The sequence below is a fragment of the Chroicocephalus ridibundus genome, chromosome 19 (assembly GCF_963924245.1).
Source record: "Chroicocephalus ridibundus chromosome 19, bChrRid1.1, whole genome shotgun sequence".
Lineage (NCBI taxonomy): Eukaryota > Metazoa > Chordata > Aves > Charadriiformes > Laridae > Chroicocephalus > Chroicocephalus ridibundus.
Genome location: NC_086302.1, coordinates 1478955 through 1497214, shown reverse-complemented (window position 1 = coordinate 1497214; position 18260 = coordinate 1478955). Strand labels below are relative to the sequence as shown.

Genomic DNA, 18260 nt, shown 5'->3' with positions numbered 1-18260 from the left:
CAGGCGCCGCCCGGACGCAGGGCGATGGGCACCGGGGTAGCACTGGGGTGCTCCGTACCTGGGCACTTCTTCTCGTTGCAGGTCTTCACCTCCTCGCCGGTGCCCTCGCAAGGGTAGCCCTGCACGCCCGTGCCCTCGCACATGCGGAAGCGCCGCTGCCAGCCGGTGTCGCAGGTCTTGGAGCAGAGGCTCCAGTGGTTCCAGGGGCCCCACTTGCTGTCGGCTGCGGGGATGGGGGGACACCGTGGGACGCCCATCTTGGCATGTCGAGCGGCACCCGTCATGCCCCAGCGGGGTGATCCCCCCCCACGCCGCGAATCGAGAGCCCCGCAGGGTATGAAATCCACGGATCGATGATTTAAATCTCTTTCCGATGAGACCAGCGCCGCCGCACAGCCGCCGGCCGCTCCCCCGCCGGCAGCCCAAGGGCACCCTCGGCGCGTGGCAGAGCTGAACCCTCCCTGCGGTGGCCGCGGCGGCCGCGGCGCAGCACCCGCCTCCCTCTGCGCCCGCCACCGACGCCGGGGGTCGAAGGACAAGACAAGGATGGGGCGGAAGGACAGGGTGAGGACGGGGTCCATCCTTTGGCCTGACTACAGCCCCCCTGCCCGCTGTCCCCCCATCCCCAGTGCCGGCCCCAGCCCCAGGAGCTGCCCCACGTGCACGCAGGAGAGCTGGCATGGCCAAAGCACGCCGGCACCCGCAGCCGCCGGGCACAGACGGGTCCCCCCAGCGTGACAGAGGGGTGAGGGCATGGGACGAATCCCCCGCTCCTCCAGCTGGGATGTGGCTGCACAAGGGGGGCGACTGCTGATCCCCGGCATCACTCTTTGCCTCCTGCTCCCCCCGTACCCGCATCCGCAGCGGAGGGGGCTGCCGGCCCCCTCGTGTCACCGGCGGTGACACCGCAGCGGCTTTGTGGCAGATGCATGGCTGGGCCGTGCCCCGACGTGCGGTGCCAGCGGCACGCGTGGGTGTCCCCCCCGCTCCCCCCCAGCGCGCGGGGCCTTACTGGGACAGGAGGGGTTGGAGCACTCCCGGGCGTCAGCGTGGGCCCCCCGGCACTCGGCCCAGCCGTGGGCCGAGACGCTGCACTTGCGCGTCCGCTGCTGCGTGCCGTTGGCGCAGGTGACGGAGCAGCGGCTCCAGGCGCCCCACTCCAGCCACTGCCCTTCCACTGCGGGGACAAGCGAGAGCGGCGTCAGCCCCCACCGGCCAGCGGCCCCTCGGGCGCCCGGCCCCAGCTCCCCGCGACCCACGACGGGCTCTCCGTGCAACGGGTCCAGCCTACGGACGTGCCAACTCTTCCCATGCCGACCTCAACAGCCAGCGCCGAACCCTGTCCCAGCCGGGGGGACTGTCACCAGGACTGGCCCCCGCACCCTGAGTGATTTCTCCTACTTTCCTGCCGCACCGCAACGCCCAGCCTGCCGTGTGGCCACGCTCGTGGGACCCGACGTGAGCCCCCAGCGTTGCTCCACACCAAACCCAGCAGTCCTGGCATCGCTCCCTGCCAAACCCAGGAGCCCCCGCTGTATGGAGCAGGGCAGGGGGGGAAGGAGCTGCCATCACCGTTCATTGCTCCAGCAGCACCTCTTGGAGCGGCCACGGGAAAATCCACGTGCCGTGGATGGCACATCCCTGCCGGAGCTGCTGCAGAGAGGGTGCACAGAGTGCTCTCTCCTGCTCCCAGCCCGCCACTGGTCTCCCTGCGCCGCATGTGGGGTCCCCACGGGGATGCTAGCCCCAACTTGACATCCCTGGCCACCACTGCAGAAACCCCATAGCCACCACCGCAGCCACCCCAGACACACAGGAGGAAGGGAAGGAGACGGCACTGCCACCCGCGCACAGACAGACCCCACAGCCATCCCCCTTTGCCGCCTCCAGCCACCTCCCCGGTGCCCCATGACATCCCTGTGCCACCCCAGTGCCAGCGCTGTGCCTGCCACGGGGACACCAGACACACAAAATGGGGAGGGAAGGAGCCAGCTCCTCCGTGGACCCCAGGCTTGTTCCCCTGCCCGTGGCAGGAGCTCGAGCCCCCCGCATGGCCGATGGAGCTGGCTCTCCACCTGGGTGTCCAGCGGGGACAGGAGGATGCACCCCATGTCACAGCACCCATGTGCCCACGGGCTGTCCCGGGTCCCCACGGCGGTGCCACCCATCCCTCGCAGCGCTGCAGCCCCGCGCCGGGAGCTCGGCCCTGGCTCTCGGCCGGTGCCGTCTCCTGGCATTGCCGGGGGGAAGGAGGAGCAGGGGGAGAGGAAGGTACTGACCCGGGCAGCTCGCGATATTGCAGGGCTTGGCCTGCAGCTCGGGGCCCTCGCAGGCTTTCCCTCCGCGCCGCGGGGCCACGCACCGCCGCGTCCTGGTCCTGGCCCCTCGCCCGCAGGTCACCGAGCACAGGCTCCACGGGGACCACTCCTCCCACGCGCCGTGAACTGCAACACAGCACAGCGCCGTCGCCGCACGCCCCCGGCCCCGCGGGGCTCCAGCATCCTCCTCCTCCTGCTGGCACCGAGGGGTCCTGGCCATTGCAGACCCCTCGTGCCCCGCGCCAGGGCTCCGCAGCAGAGCCAGGCACGGTGCCCGGCTCCTCTCTGTGTCCCGCCGGCATCGCCTGCCCCACCATCACGCCCGAGCCCAAACCACAAGGGCCCTGAGCGGGCAGCCGTGCCGCTCCCTGCCCGGCTCCAGCCTCCCCTTTGGGGTCTCAGCGCTGGCGGCACATGTCCCCCCGCCCCCACGCACAGCCCAGCTCGCCCCAGCGCTGGCCGCGGCCACCCCTCGGACACGTCGCACCCACGGGAGCTCAGCTCACCCGGGCAGGGAGCACGACCCGCACAGCACACAGGCTTTAGGATATCCTTTAGGATAAAGGATGCTCCTCCATGAGATGCGACATCCCTGGAGTGCCGGGACAGGGCTGTGCTCCCCAGTACGGAGGGGAGCGGGCACACGTGTGTTTTGGGGGTGCAAAGCCCCCAAAGCCTCCCAGGCTCGGACAGGGCAGCCTGGCCACTGCGGCAGCACCCCAAAGCCCTGCCAATTCCTGCGTCCCACGCAAGATACACGGATGCCACCACGGATAAACAGGCCAGTGTAGAGCCCAGTGAGACCCCCAGTGTCCTGCCTGCCCGCTCCTGCCCACGACCTGCCGTGAAGAACCAGGCAGCACAAGCCCCTCCTGCCCCGCACGAGTGGGGACACCCCCACCACGCCGGCCCAGGCAGCTGCACGGCCCCGGGACCCCCGGCGCAAGCTCCAGCCCCCACTTCTCCCCCAGCACGAAGCCTCGGAGCACCCTGGGCAAGCCCGGAGTTTGCTGGGAGGGAGGATGGAGAGGGCCGCCAGCTGAGCTGCTCCCAGGGCAAAACCCCCGGCAGCAGGAGTGGCGAGGTGGGGTGGGGTGGGATGGGGCACCGGGCACCCATTGCAGACGCCTCCCCCGGCTCGGTTTCCCACGAGCTGGCAGAGTTGGGGAGATGAGACGACGGGGCAACGCCAGCAGGAGCTCCAGGGATGCCCGGACACAGCGGGATGGGCAACGCCTGCTTCCACGAGAGCATCGCCGCAGAGCCACCCCCCCTCCTCATACACCCCCAGCGCCCCCCCGCCTGCGAGACACCCCACACCCCCAGAGACCCCCCAGCAACACACCTCCCCACTCTCCCCAGCCGCCCGCCCGCTTCAGGCACCGACCAGAGCCCAGCCAGCGGTGGGCACCCCCCAGCCGGCAGCGAAGCCCCCCTCCCTGGTGTCCCCGTGTCCCCCCCGTACCTGGGCAGGTGGCCGTGTTATTGCAAGTCCGCGTCTCCCGGAGCAGCCCGCTGCACAGCGTCCCGTAGGGCGAGGAGACGCAGGAGCGCGTCCGCACCTGGGAGCCCTGCCCGCACGTCAGGGAGCAGACGCTCCACTGGGACCACTCCTCCGCTGCCGGGTCCCCTGCGGGAGACACCCAGCCTGAGAGACGGCCGCTGCCCCGGGGAGGCCGGGGGAGCTCCCGTGAGTGGAGCACCCACGGGGGACGGGAAAGCGGCCAGGCAGCGCCCGCGAGCGCAGGGATGAGGACAAGGTGACACGGGGGACAGCGATGTCCCTGCCCAGGGCAGGGGGTTGGATTAAGGTCCCTTCCAACCCAAACCATTCCCTCGTTCTGTGACACTGAGGATGTAAGTGGGGCGCAGAAGAAGGGGTCAGGGCATGGGATCGCACCCGGCGCGGGGGACGGCATCCAGCTGGGGCAGCGTGGGCAGCCCGGCACGGCTCCTTCTCCCCGCCCAGGCGCAGCACTGACATTTACAACAACCCAGCTCTTATTAAGCTTGATGATGTCTCTGAAGCTATTGGACAGGCCAGGAAGAAAAGGCCATCAGTTTAAATTAAAAAGGAATATACGGAGGAGGGCTCCGAAGGGGACAATTTGTCCTGGAGACAGGCAGGGTGAAGGCTCCGGAGCAGGGTGGCTGCTCCGCGTCACACGGGGACGCCGGGGCCAGCCGATGTCACCCCCCAGGGTCACTCCACACCCTGCCCAGCAGCCCCCCGTGGTGCAGGCTCCGGACACGGTGCAGGATCCCCGTGAGCACCCGAGCATGGCCGGGAGCAGATCTGCATGCCAGGCACACGGAGCGCAGCTCCTCTCCCAGCCCCGGGGCTCATCCATCTCCCGCTCGCCTCCGAGCCCTCCGACCATAAATCAGGGGGGCTGGGGAGGGGGGAGCAGCGCGCTCAAATTACCCAGATGGATTTGCCAAATAAATACATTTGAACGAAACAATTAATGGTTTGATTTTTTTCTTTTGCTTTACAACCCTCGGAGGAAGGTGTAAAGGAAAAATATATAAATGGAGCAAATTAAGTCCGTCCGTGGGCAGGAAGCAAGGGGAGTCGCTCCGTCTCCATCACCCCTGCCCATGGCCAGGCCCCCGAGCCCAGTGCCACCAGCACCCTGTGCCTGTCCCCGCGCCGGTACCTGTCTGGGCCATGTAGACGCCTGGCTCATCCGCCGAACGCGGCCACTGGGTTTTCACCTTCTGGTTCTCCTCGACCGCATTGCCTGGAAGAGAGAAGCGTGCCAGTGAGAGTGGGCAGGGGACAGGGATGGGGACGGGCCACCATGGGTCAAGGAGCACTGCAGGGGGGATACAGGGATGCCTGGCCCCACGCTGAGCACTGCGTGGCATCCCCGAGGGCAAGAGATGGTTGAGCGTGGCTGAGCACGCTCGCAGACCCCCAAAAACGTGTCACGGCTCCCCCAAACACGTCACTCCCCCCATCACAGGGGCTGCGGCTGGAGCACGACCCAGGGAGCCATGTCCCCAGAGCGGGCAGGGTGCCTGCGCCCCCGCCGCGCTGGGCAGAGGTGCTCTCCCAGCCTGTCCCCACTTAACAGCTTGCTGCAGTGAGGTGGCACAAATTTATGGCTCGGCTCACCAAAAATAACAAGAGATCCATCAAGAGCACTTGGCGTGAAATTAACTGGCATGTGGAGGGCTCGGCGGGAGGTGCGGCTGCGGGCGCAGGGGGGACGCCTTCCCCAGCCTCCCCCACACCCCCCGGGCCACCTCCCTGCCCTGCAGCAGGGTCCCTTGTCCCCATACCTGGGGGCAGGACGCGGGGGAGTTCCCGGTGCTCGCCCTGGGCACGGCACAGTGGATGCCGTGTGCCAGCGGGAAACAGTGAGGGGTCACCCGGGCACCATCGATGCCACCCTGGGCATGTGGCACCCCAAAACACCATGGGCACCCCACTGCTGTGCCAGCCAGGAGAGCAGCCAGTGATGCCACAACCGCCTCATGGAGCTGCCCCGGCACTGCCGGCTGAGCACGGCCATGTCCCCAGGGGGCTGCAGGGAGGTGACAGGGGACACCTGGCATTGGCGGGGGAGCCCCCAGCCACGCTTTGGGCACGCTGCGGCTCCCATTGCAACACGCCGAGATGATATAGGAGCCCCAGGCAGGGAGCGCTGCCTGCACTGACACTTATTAGTGCTGTAAACCAGACCCAAATTTACCGACTTTTGCCTTCAACCTGCCGTAACCCCTGCCGGGGCCCGTCCCTCGCCGTCACCGTCGGTGCAGCCAGGTACCCTCAGCTCCTGTCCCCGTGCATCCTCTCCGTGGCACAGGGCGACCCGGGGAGGCTGAGGGGTTGCCCTGGGGGGGTCTGTCCATCTGTGGGGCCAAGCTCCCATGGGGCCGCCCGCTCCCCTGAGCAGCACGGCAGAATTACGCGCGTCACGGCGAGCGCCCGGGGATAACCATAAATCCTGAGGATATACGAGGGCGCTCTCCCCGGCTGTGTTCGACAGAGACACCAAATTCAATTTCCTTCTGAGAGCACTAAATCCCTGGCCGTCACCGCAGGGCGGCTGCGGCCATGCCCGGCACCCTCTGCCCCGGCACCCGCACCCCGTCCTGCCCCGGGGGTCCCCCAGCGCCCCGCACCACGGCACGGCTGCTGGGCTGCGAGGGCAGGGGGGGGTCTTCTGGGGACCCCAGGATGTCCCCCGAGGCCAGCCATGTCCCTGCTAGCTGACAGCAGTGACCCCGTCCTGGCATCACCTCCGCGGCGGCTGGTTTCTGAAGGGTGACGGGTTTGGGGAAACGCAGCCCCAGAGCTGGAACCGCTCGGCCCCAGAGGTACAACCTCTGTGGGGCTGTACCCCCTTCAAAGACACCCCCCTTGCATGCCTGCAATGTGCCCAATGTCACCCCGCAAGGTTTCAACCCCACGCCCATCCGTGCTTTACACCCACATGGACCCGCATTGCACGGGGGATGCACATCCCCAGCCCCAGCCACGTGCCCCTGCCCTATGGGAGAGCCGTGCCACGGAGGGGACGGCATGGGGGGGGGCCGGGGACCCCGGTGCCACCGCCGTGGCTGGGAGCGGGGAGGCCCCGGGAGCGGCTGGGCGGGTGCCAACCCCCGCGTCGCCGGGCTGCTGCGGCGCTCGGCGGAGGAGAGCCGGTGAGATCAGCGCTGGGCGCCCGCCAAGGCTGGGCTCACAGGCGCCATTCAGCCCTGCCTGCCACCGCCACCCTGAAAGGCGGCCATTCTCCACCCCGGGGAGGGGGGAAAGCCAGGTGGGAGCCCGGGACCCCCCCCTCGCTGCCATGAAGGGCGCTCTGTGCTCCTCCGGCCGCGGTGATGCAAGTGAAGGGCCGGGGGGGACGGCGGTGCGGGGGCTGCGCCGGCTGGCAGCGGTGCGGCACGCGGGGCGGCCGAGGCAGCGCATTACCCTTGCGGCTCCGGCGCTGCAATAACATTGTACCTCCGGGCGCCTCCAGGTTTTAATTGAATGTCAAATGTAATTTGGGGAAGGAGCAGGAGTTCGCGCTCTCGCCTTTGCAGCCGGTCGGCACGCCGGTCTGCGGAGAGGCGGCAGGCAGCTCGGTGCCCGCCTGTGCCAAGCCCGTGGGGACCCCCGTCTCCAGCACTTGGCCCAGCATCCTCCCTCTGAGCCATCCTCGGCATCGCTGACCCCCACCAAACCAGCCACGAGGCGGTGCAGGACACCCTGGGAAGCGATGGAATGGGGCATCCTCCAGCCCCGCTCCACGCCAGCAGCCCCAGGACACGGCGGGTGTCAGCCCCGGCAGCATCCCTGGGCGCCCCGGGCAGAGATCCAGCCAGGCTGAGCTCAGGGATGGCACCTGAACCCGGCACCAAGCTCTTAATCATCCATGCAGAGTTGCATTGAAAGGCGAAAAAAAGGAAGAAAAAACCAAATAAAATCAGCTCAAGCAGCTCCCTTTGGGATGAGGCGATTTATAACCCTGCAGCTGTAACGGACCAGGGATTTAGTCGGGGGATCTGCCCGTAATGACATTTAGTCCTGGAATAAATGCTAAAGCCCAATGAAATTACATATATATATACCCACAGCCCATCACCACCACCTAATCTGCTGGATAAAGACCCTGCACAACTAAGTTGGGGATTGCTCCTCCCCGTGCATCACCCGGGGCTGGCGCAGGAGGAACAGCTGGCCAGATGTGTCCCCCAACCCCTGCATCGCCTCGCTGGGCTCGGCAGAGATGCCCCGCAGGCGACGGGAGCGCTTGGGCGAGGCGACTCCCCGCCACGGGCAGCCCGACCCCGCTGCCCAGGGTGCAGGCGAGCACGGCTGCTTTATCTTCGCTCGAGGTTTCTGCAATTCCGTAACGAGCAAATGGCTTCATTCCGCCTGGTTAATAGCCCGGCCGTGCCGTGCCGCCGTGCCGTGACATCCTGCCTGGAATAACAAGCGCCCGGGCTGCAGCAGTCAAGGGTAATTTGCCACGGGAAAGGGTCATTTTACCTGCAAATTGTTTTCCACGTCTCCACCAATGCAGAGTGACAGGGCTCCTGCTCCGGGCTCGCGGTCAGGCGCGCAGCAGCCCCAGTGCCGGGGAGGCGGCGAGCGAGGCCCCGGGGTGGCGCGGGCTGTGCCAGAGCAGACGTGGCAAACAGCCGGGGCCAGCGTAGTGGGGAGCAGGGCTAACAGGGCCGGCCAGCCCGCGGCCAGCGCAGAGCGAGCTGCAGCTCTGCTGAGCCCGGCCATCGTGTGGGCGAGGGGCACCTGGAGCCAGGAGCGTGCACCGGGCACGATTCGCACCCTCCTGCCCCGGGGAGCGTGAACGGGCACAATCTGCCCTTTGCACGGCTCCTCTGCTCCGTGCACCTGATTTGCACCCTCCTGCCCCAGGGAGCGTGCACGCGTAGGATTTATCCTTTGCACGGCTTCCCTGCTCCATGCACAGCGCCTGATTTGCACCCTCCTGCCCCAGGGAGCGTGCGCCGGCAGGGTTCATCCATGGCACAGCCTCCCTGCTCCATGCACGGCATCTGATTTGCACCCTCCTGCCCCAGGGAGCGTACGCAGGCAGGATTTATCCTTTGCACAGCTTCCCTGCTCCATGCACTGCACCCAATTTGCACCCTCCTGCCCCAGGGAGTGTGCGCAGGCAGGATTTATCCTTTGCACGGCTTCCCTGCTCCGTGCACAGCGCCCGATTTGCACCCTCCTGCCCCAGGGAGCGTACGCAGGCAGGATTTATCCTTTGCACGGCTTCCCTGCTCCATGCACTGCACCCAATTTGCACCCTCCTGCCCCAGGGAGCGTGCGCAGGCAGGATTCATCCTTCCCATGGCTTCCCTGCTCCATGCACGGCATCTGATTTATACCCTCCTGCCCCAGGGAGCGTGCATGGGCGGGATTCATCCATGGCACAGCCTCCCTGCTCCATGCACAGCGCCCGATGTGCACCCTCCTGCCCTGGCGAGCGCGGACGGGCAGGATTCACCCACGGCGCAGCCCCCCTGCCCCGCGCGCAGCCCCCCGGGAAGCACGCACAGGGCAGGGTCCCCTCCCTGGGGCTCCCCCCTCCTGGCGCCCCACTCACCGTGCGGGACGTCGGGCAGGTGGAAGTCATTGGCATTCGCAGAATGCAGGTCGGTGGGGCAGCAGCCGGCGGCGGGCGGCGTGGCGGGCGTGCGGGCGGCGTGCCGGGTGGCGTTGCGGCGGGGTGCCGGCGGGCTCTCCGCCTGGCAGCTGCAGCCGGCGTGGGTGAAACCGCAGCGGCGGGCGCCGGGCGCCTGCAGACACTCCTCCAGCCAGCGGCAGAGCACGCTGCAGGTGAACTGGCTGGAGTTGTTGTTGTTGATGAGCAGCACCTCCACGAAACGGAACTCCAGGGCTTGGGGGGCCAGGAGGCGGGGGGCCGCCTCCGGCTCGGCCGCCAGGCACAGCTGCACAAAGTTCTTGTCGAAATGGAGGAAGGTGAAGGGCCCGGCGCCTTCGCACAGCTCCAGCTCGGCTTCCTCCTCCTCCTCCTCCTCCTCCTCTGCCTCCTCCTGGCGGGCGGGCAGGGGGCTGGCGGCCTCGCCACGGGGGTCGCAGGTGTAGTTGGCCAGGTAGTGGTCGAGCGGCAGCACCATGGGCGAGAAGTGGGTGCAGACCTGCTCCTCCCGGTTGAAGCGGAGGTAGAGCGAGTACTTGGTGGGGTCGGGGTTCTCCAGGGTCCAGGAGCAGCCGGAGGAGATGGTGGGGAAGAGGTCCTTGAGGGAGAAGGAGCCGTAGAGGACGCCGGAGGCCAGAGCGGAGCAGGCGCTGGGAGCCGGGTCGAAGCCCCGCGTGAGCCACAGGAGAGACGATATCACAGCCAGTAAGAGGGGACCAGCAGCGGTCATCCTATGGCATTTGCCCTGGGGAGAGACAGACGGACAGACAGATGCTTACCGGGAGGCACGCTGCTGCGGCTCTCTGCTGTGCCGCGGGGGCCAGTGACCCGCTCCCAGCCCCAGCCGGCATGGGAGCAGCGTCCCAGCTGGTCGATGTCCCCAGCTGCCACCTTGCAGGCGGGGACAGCCATCGGAGACCCAGGCTGTGCCAAGGCAGCCCCCAGGCCAGGGACCGTGCAGCACGGACTGGGGACTTTACCCCAAAACCACCAGAGGGCGGACCCGGCTCCCACCCCACAGCAGCGGACCCCCACTGCTGCATCCCCCTCTGCCCTCGGCTCACCCGCCGGAGCCGGCCAAGCACAACCTGGGCAAGGAGCCACCAAACAGCTTCTGCCCAGACGGGGCTATAAAAAGCCTCGTACCTATTGTTGGTGGCCCCGAGCACCACGGGGACAGGCCAGCTGCTCAGCGGAGGAGCCCAGGGTGATGTGCTGGGGGTATACGGGCACCCCGACAGCATGGTGTGTCCCCCACCTGCCACGAGACCCTGGCACGGGGCGAGCAATCGTTGAAGTACATATTTCTTGGACACCATGCCTGGTACACAGCAGCATTGCCGTGGATAGCTTTTTAATAACTCATTAATAAAATAATGCACGCAGTGGCCTTATTAAGTGGGACCGGAGTGCGGCTCCATAGAGGCCGAGGCCACCGCGCGCGTGTCGGCACCGCCCTGCCAGGCAGCGTCAGCGAGGGGGCAGCCCCGGGGACAGCGGGGGACACTCAAGAGGTTGCCGCAGGGAAGGATGCCATCCCAGAGATTGATTTCTAAAATCACAGAGGTCCCCGCTCCCAGCCATGCGTGGGGGATGCTGAGGGCTCGGCACGACGTAGGGATGCCCTTCTCCACCCCAAAACAACCTCTCCTGCTCCCAAATCAGCCCTGGACGAGGCCCCGGTGCCAGGGCATCCCCCTGCTCACGAGGGAGGGAGCCTGAGCCTCGGCCGAGCCTGCGCCGGAGCCACGACGGGCACATTACAGAGCTAAAAATAACCCGGCTCTCATGCAACAGGCTGGCGCTGGCTCCCGCCGCCCCGGCAGCGCGGGGGCTCGGTGTCGGCAGCCGGCTCCCGCCGGCAGCACGCAGGCATGGGGAGAAAGGGGCTGGGATGGAGCCAGCCGGAGCAGCCAAGCCTGGGGCTGGGTCCAGGCAGGACCCCCCGATGTAAGCAGGGGGCTCTGGGGTAAAAGAAAACCCACTTTCCTGCAGCCACTTCCACCCCCAGGAGACCCCGGGGAATTCAACAGGAAACCCCCCCCGGCCTGCGGCAGCAGGGGGACGAAGGGGGCTGGAGCCGCAAGCCCCACGGACACCCCCCACTGCTGCTCCTCAAGCACCCGGCAAAGACCTGGGGTCTCCCGGAGAGTCCCAGCCCTCCACTGCTCCGGGAGAGCCGGGGCCGGGAGGATGAGGAGGAGGAAGAGGAAGAGGAGGTCAGGCAGGGACACGCTGCCGCTCTGCAGCGAGCTCCCGGGGCTCCCGCAGCCTGGCAGGGACACAAGATGGTGCTTGCTTCCCTCGCCCGGGAGCAGCGAGGAGGGATGCTCCGGCACCGCCAACCGCTCGTCCCTCCCGCCCAGCTCCTGTCGGTGCCCAGCTTGCCAGCGTGGCTACTGCTGGGGCAAACCGGCTGCTGGAAAGCCTGGCGGGGACAGGGACGAGCGGGCAGCCTGTTGCCACGCTTCCCCGGGCTCCCCGCCTTTGAAACACGGTGCTGTGCCAGACCCAGGTGCTCCGGACCACGGGGAGCCTCCCCCCGACCCCGAAAAGCCGCCGAGGGCTGTGGCTGCCCCAGAGCCCGGCACCGCGCCGCGGCTGCTGCCAAAGGCCAGGGCTCGTCGAGAGCAGATCGAAGCCGATACAGCTCGTTCAGCACCGGCCCCGCTCCCTGCAGCGCTTCTGCTGCCGCTGCTGCAGTGAGAATATTTCACCGAGCTGCGAGCTGGGCCCCGAGAAGATATTTAACATCTGGGGCACCGAGTCACCCGGCGGGAGCTGCTGAGCAGCTCGAGGAGGGGCCACCGTCACCCCCTACCTGGCACCGGGGCGAGGACCTCGTCCCCTGCAGCGTCGCCGTCCGCGGGCTCCGGCAAGAGCGAGCCCAGCCTTGGCGGGGTGCCAGGGCACGGCCCCGCCGCCCATCGCCCCTCCGAAACGGCCTGGCTCCACGTGGAAGAAACCGCCTGGCACCAGCGCCCGCATCCCGGCGCCGCCGGCAAAGCCCGCTGGTGGGGGGGACACTGGCCGCCCCCGGGGACCTGCTGCACCCAACCGCTTTGCTGGGCTGCTGCCGGAGCGGCCGCCGCTCAACAGGGACGGCGCCCGGAGCGGGGCTGGCACAGGCTGGCACGCTCGCCCGCCAGAGCCACCCGCTCCAGCCCCTTCCATTTGCCTTTGTTCCCCCGCCCGGGCGCAGGGAAGGGGGTGGGTTTTTAATTAAAGCTTTTAAAGAGCCATCACAGAACTGGGAAGCGACCGTGCAGAAGTGACATCCCAGGCTCCCCACCCTCAGCAGTCGGCGCTGGTCCCTCTCCATCACCGCCATCGCATCCCTCCTGGCTCCGGTAACCAGCAGGATCCGACCGGGGCTCGCCTCTCCCTCACCGGCAGCCGCGGCACGGCGGGAGGAGGCACCGCTCCACACCAGCCCTGCTCGCGCCCCACAGACAGATTGTTTCCCTGAAGATGCTCCATGTGAACTGGGATTTCGGCAGGGATTTTGGCGGGGACCTGGTCCAGCTCCATCCTCCCAGCACGGCAGGGGCCAGCTCCTGCCCATCACACTCCGGCTCAGCCGCAGCCGCCCCTCTCCGGCCAGGAAAAGCATGAAACAACCAACCAGCCCCAAAAGTGATAAACGGGCAGCACTAAACCCCGCTGGCATTAGTAATCTGAGAAACGATTAATAGCAAAGTAAAGGAGATTTGGGTTTTAAGAGACACGGTTTTTAACCCGGCAGTGTTGTTTTAATAGGCTGTAGAAAATCTACTATCCATGAGAATTCCTAAGGCGAGGATGGCTCGGGACAAGGGCACAAGGGTAAGGAAGGGCTGGGCAGTCCTGGCTGTTGAACGACAGTGGGAGCAGCCCCGCTCCCTGCTGAAAGGCCACGGCACCTGGAGGGGAGCAGCCGGCCAGCGGCATGGCACAGCACAGCACGGCACAGCCACGAGGCCACGGAACGGGCTCCATCCCGTGGGAACGCATCCCTGCCTGCCCAGAGGTGATGCCGACGAACAAAGCGCCGTAACGAGCTCTTCCCGCCGGCTGAGTCCGCAACCCTCCAATTTCCAGGATCTTCGCTAGCGGTTCAAAGGCATCCGGAAACTTCAAAGCCGCCTCCGCCACCTCCGCGCTCAGCCCCGGCCGCCCTGCGAGGGACCCGCAGCACCCAGCCCTGCCGGCCCTCGCCAGCACCGACCCGGCCTCTCTGCCGACTAATTAACGCTGCGAGCAGCACCGGGCGAAATTGCCCGAGTAACTCCGCTGAGACCACAGCCTTCAGCCCTCACCCCCCCCGCCAAAACACGGCTTCCTGCAAGGCGTGTGTGCGCACACGCGTGGGTTCCCGTGCAGGCACAGGCGCTCGGCGGGGAGAGGGGGTTCGGTGCCGCTTCCACCCGCCGCGGCACATCCTCCCCGGCACCCGGGACCACGTTTCCCCGCCTCCCCTCTCCCACGTCTCCCCCTTCCCCGCGCACTCCCCCTCTCCCTCTGCCTTCCCCGGCGTGCTGCCACCACCTTTCCTGAAGCAGGCAGGCTGGCAGCAGCGCCGAGCTGTAATTAATGGTGCCGCTTTGCCAATCACTGGCTCAGCCTCGCTAGCACTGGCAAGCACAGGCCTTTTTATTTATTTTGCTTAACTGCTGTTGGTAAAACTCCACTCCGAAAGAAAGGCCGAGAGACAGCACAGTGAAATCTCCTCCGGGATTAGGGATTACACTCTGCCAGGGAACAGCGTGTGCTGCCTCCCCCTCCATGGCTGTGGGGGTCCCTGGAGACGAGTCCCGTCCCCCCCCCCCCCCCCCCCCGCAGCAGGGCACCCGCAGGGGCTGCAGCAGCTGCGGCTGCTCCCGCTACTCTCCCACGGCCTCTCCCGAGTAGTTTCCATGTAGCTGGGATGTGGCTCCCTCTTCTCCATCAGCTCCATCCTGCCCTGGCACCATTGGGCAAAGGGACAGGGGGCTGAGTGCCCCAGGAGGCATCCAAAGGGGGGTCCGCGTCCCAGGGGTGGCAGCTGGGGGGGCAGCCTGGGTGTGTGCTTGTGCTGGAGGGGGATTTTTTTTTGTAACCCACCATCTCAGCCAGACCCAGATCCGCTGGGAGCCCCCAAGGTGCCCCGAGGAGGAGAAGGGGCCTGGCTCCATCCCGCTCTTGGAGGACATCAAGAACGAACAGACGGGACGAGAGCGGGGGGGACGCGATGGCCCTTGCGAGCACTGAGGAGCTACGGAGCCTCTGACGTTTGGCAACCAAGCCGGGTGGCCCAGAGCCAGCCCCGTCCCCATTAGAGGATGGCTCCATGGTAGGAAATGAGTTTGCAGGGCCCCGGTCCAAATTCCCGTGGAGCAGCATCGAGGCATCGCAGTAGCCCAGCCCCGAGGGCTGTGCCGGGGACCAGGCTAGCGGCTCAGCCCATGGTCTGTGTGTCCGTCCATCCGAGCATCGGCTTCCTCTGCGCAGGGGGGCACGGGGAGCCTGTCCTGCAGCCCCCACCCAGCCTGGAGAGCACCCAGCCCTGGGCACGGGGGCTCGGCAGCGATGGGAACAGCCCAGGTGAAGGAAAACCCATCTACTCCTGCTCCTGTGCGGGGGAGGTTGGTGCCAGGGCAGGGCTCTCCGCAGCCCACCAGGGAAGGCAGAGCCCACCGCAGCTCTCTGGGAAGAGTCTGGCACCCTTGGCCCAACGCCTGTCACCGGCACGGCGGAGGTGTCACGGCCGGCAGAAGAGCAGAGGTTCCTTAGCAGCGTCGAGAAGAGCAGGCAGCATCTTCCCAGCCCGTACTGGAGCACCTCTGCCACGCAGCTGCCGGTCGCGGAGAAGCCGCCTACGGTGCCAGCTCCGTATTCATTTCCCTTCAGCTCAGACCAAATTCGTAGGATCCTGGCTTCTCGCAGGCTCCTTGGATCAAAGCAGGGTCTGGTGACAAGGCTTGACGAGCAGCCAGGCAGGCCTCAAAAAGAAGCCACTGCCAGGCTCCGGGCTCCGGCACAGAGGGACCGGCACTGCCCCATGGCCATCTCCAGCATCCGCCGTCATCCGTGCCACTGGTAACGAACCCCGCTGGGAAACGGGGCACCGAGCCTCCCTGAGGAGGGCGGCCAGAGGGCAGCCAGGCGATGGTGACAACAGCCACGCCACCCCGCTCCTCCCCACGGGCGCCCAGTGGGAGCCCCACGAGCCGATCTCGCCCCACGAGCCCTCCTGGGCTCAGCCGCCCCCGCTGCCTTCGAGGGGGGACAGGCCAGTCCCAAACAACCGCCGCGCCGCCCACCGGGAGCTCTCCCGGCGGCATGGCTCAGCACCAGCCCAGTGCCACCGTCTCCACACACACCCCAGCCATCCGCAGTGCCCGGCCAGAAACCCCGACCGGACGCTCTGCCACGACCCAGCCCGGCCACCCCGGGGCCACCTCCCCAACGCCACCGTCGGCCCCGGCTGCCAGGCGCCATCCAGCCCAGGCAGCAGTGACATGACCTAGAAAAGCACAGGGTTGTTCACACACGCTGTGCTGCCGTGAGCCCCCGGCACCGACCATGCAGGCGCGGCGCACACGCGCCCTCCGCGCCGGCCGGGGCTGCGGAAAATCTCCCCGTGCTTCAACAAGTGACCTGCGTGGGCACACGCGCAGGCACACGTGGCACCGCTCCTGCCATGAACCCCAAGGCTCACGGGTCCCCTGGGAAGGGGCACAGCCCCCCCCGGATCTGGCTGCCACTTGCATGCTGCACGTGCCCGCGCCGGCACATGCTGGGCGCCCACGTGTGCCCCCACCGCACGCCCACGGTCCCCCGATGCCGTTTGCCCCAGTGGCACAGGGGCTCCCCACTGGCTCCGAACAAAGCCCCCACGCAGGGGAGAGCAGCAAAACCGCCGCCTGCTGCCGGGGTTCTGCCAACACGCCTGCCCACGCGCCCCGCTGCGTGCCGATTCCCCGGGGTCCTGGCCAGGGGTGACCAACCCACCGAGCACCCACGCGTGCCGCGCTGGCAGCACACGTGTGCCCGCAGCGGGGCTGGCAGGGATGCCAGCAGGCAGCCTGGCACCCCTGGCCTCGCTGTATGACACATCGCGGTGCCACACGTGTGCCCAGCGACATGCATGTGCCCACCGACACGCGTGCAGCCCTTCCAACAGGGGCTGCCGGAGCCCTGTCACTGCTGTTGGGGAGGGGGACAGGCACCCCATGGCGGGGGGGGGCGGCAGCCCCTGTCACGCCACCGCTCGGAGCCAGCCCCGGTTCCGAGCCCGCCCGCCCCCCGCCGCAACCCCGCGCAACTTCCAGGCAGGGCCGGGGCCGCCCCCGGGATGCCGCTGCCCGCACCGGGCACCGAGCACCGGCCACCCTCGGTACCGCGGCGCGGCTGCAACTCCCCGGCCCCGCAGCCCCGCCGCCGGAGCAGGAAAGTTGGCCGGGGGTGGGGGAAGGGGGGGGCGAGGGGGGGAACAGGGAACACGGCGGAACCGGGGCTCTGCCAACCGGCAGCACCGGCCGCCGCATCCCGCAACCCCGGCGAGCTGCCGCCCCCGCTGCGCCGCGGAAGGAAGCGGGGGGAGGGGGGGGGGGGGGGGAGCGGAACGCACCGCACCTCGGGGCTCGGTGTACCGGGAAGGAGGAGGGGGCCACACCGAAGGTGGGGGGGTGTCGGTGTACCGGAGGTGGGGGGGGGGGGGTTCCCCCCGCCGCCGCCCTTACCTGCGCTCCGTCAGCAGCGCGTGTAGCCCCGGCGCGGCGCGGCGTGCAGCGGGCTGGCCATCCCCGAGCGGCGGCGGCGGCAGCCGGTGCCCGGGCGCGCCCGGGGGAGCGCGGCGGCGGCGGCGGCGGCGGTGGCGCGCGGGGCCGGCGGCGGGCGCGCGGCGCGCCGGGCCCCGGTGGCGGCGGCGGGGGGGGGGGGGCGGCGGCGGCGGCGCGCGCGGCTCGGGCACTTGCTGCATGCGCCGGGCGCGGGGCGGTGTGACAGCAGCGGGCATGGCGGGGAGCCTGCGCGGCGCGGGGCCGGGGGCGGGCGGCCGGGGGCGGGAGGGAGGGAGGAGGGGAACGGGGGGTGGGTGCCCCCCCCCCGCCGCCGCCGCCGCCCCCGGAGCCCGGGGGTGGGGGGGGGAAGGTGACCCCCGGGATGCTGCAGCGGTGGGGGGGGTTGTGGGTGCACACGGCGAAGGGGGGGGGACGTGCATGCACGGGGGGGTGAGGGCTGCACGCGTGCGGATGGGGCGTGCACACGCGTGTTGTGGTCCCGGGGGTGTGGGGGGGTGCAGGTGTGTGGCCGGCGTGTGCCCGCACCCGCGGGCATCGGTTCACGCGTGCAGGGGCGCGGGCCGTGTGTGCGTGCGCGCGGGGCTGGCGCGTTCACGCGTGCACACAAGGGCTGCGTGCAGGTGCGTGGGCAGCGCACGCGTGCACAGCGGTGGGCGCCGGGGAGCGTGCACACGCGTGCGTGGCACACCCCTGTGCGGGCTGCGTGTGCTGCCTGCCAGCCGCCGTGTTGCACACACGTGCAAGGCCTTGGCGTGGCATGTTCTGCAGGGGCGCGGGGCGGGGGGGTGGGACGCAGGGAGACCTGGATCATCGGCGCCGGGTGAGAAATGGGTCTGGCGCATCCTGTGGTTGCACAAACGTGGCACAAGTGTGTGTGACACGGAGGATGTCACACTCCCAGAGCCACGGTGGTGTTTGGGCGGGGGGCTGCCGACCTGCAGGCCGTGCACAGACGGGATAAACCTGACCATCTTGGTGGTCCATGGGCAACTGAGAGCAGCCGGTACAGAGGCCCCTCTGCAGCCCGGATCCTGCCCAGGGCAGAG

The 18260-nt window shown here is 68.3% G+C and overlaps 1 protein-coding gene across 6 annotated transcripts in view; it reads right to left on the bottom strand.

Moving 5' to 3' along the window:
* Window positions 1-17277, bottom strand: part of ADGRB2 (adhesion G protein-coupled receptor B2) — a 29097-nt gene extending 11820 nt beyond the window's left edge. For 2 of the 6 annotated variants that reach the window (XM_063355866.1, XM_063355867.1), the window contains exons 1-7: window positions 12273-12797; window positions 9395-10196; window positions 4979-5062; window positions 3784-3948; window positions 2280-2444; window positions 1013-1177; window positions 59-223 (exon numbers count right to left, since the gene is read on the bottom strand). In XM_063355866.1, coding sequence (XP_063211936.1) covers window positions 59-223; window positions 1013-1177; window positions 2280-2444; window positions 3784-3948; window positions 4979-5062; window positions 9395-10196; window positions 12273-12782 — 2056 coding nt within the window. In that variant the 5' untranslated portion in view covers window positions 12783-12797. Of the gene's footprint in view, window positions 1-58; window positions 224-1012; window positions 1178-2279; window positions 2445-3783; window positions 3949-4978; window positions 5063-9394; window positions 10197-12272; window positions 12798-14533; window positions 14951-17154 lie in introns of those variants that run through there. The other 4 variants (XM_063355872.1, XM_063355870.1, XM_063355868.1 and 1 more) reach the window with 4 other exon arrangements.
* Between the last annotated feature and the right edge of the window lie 983 nt (window positions 17278-18260).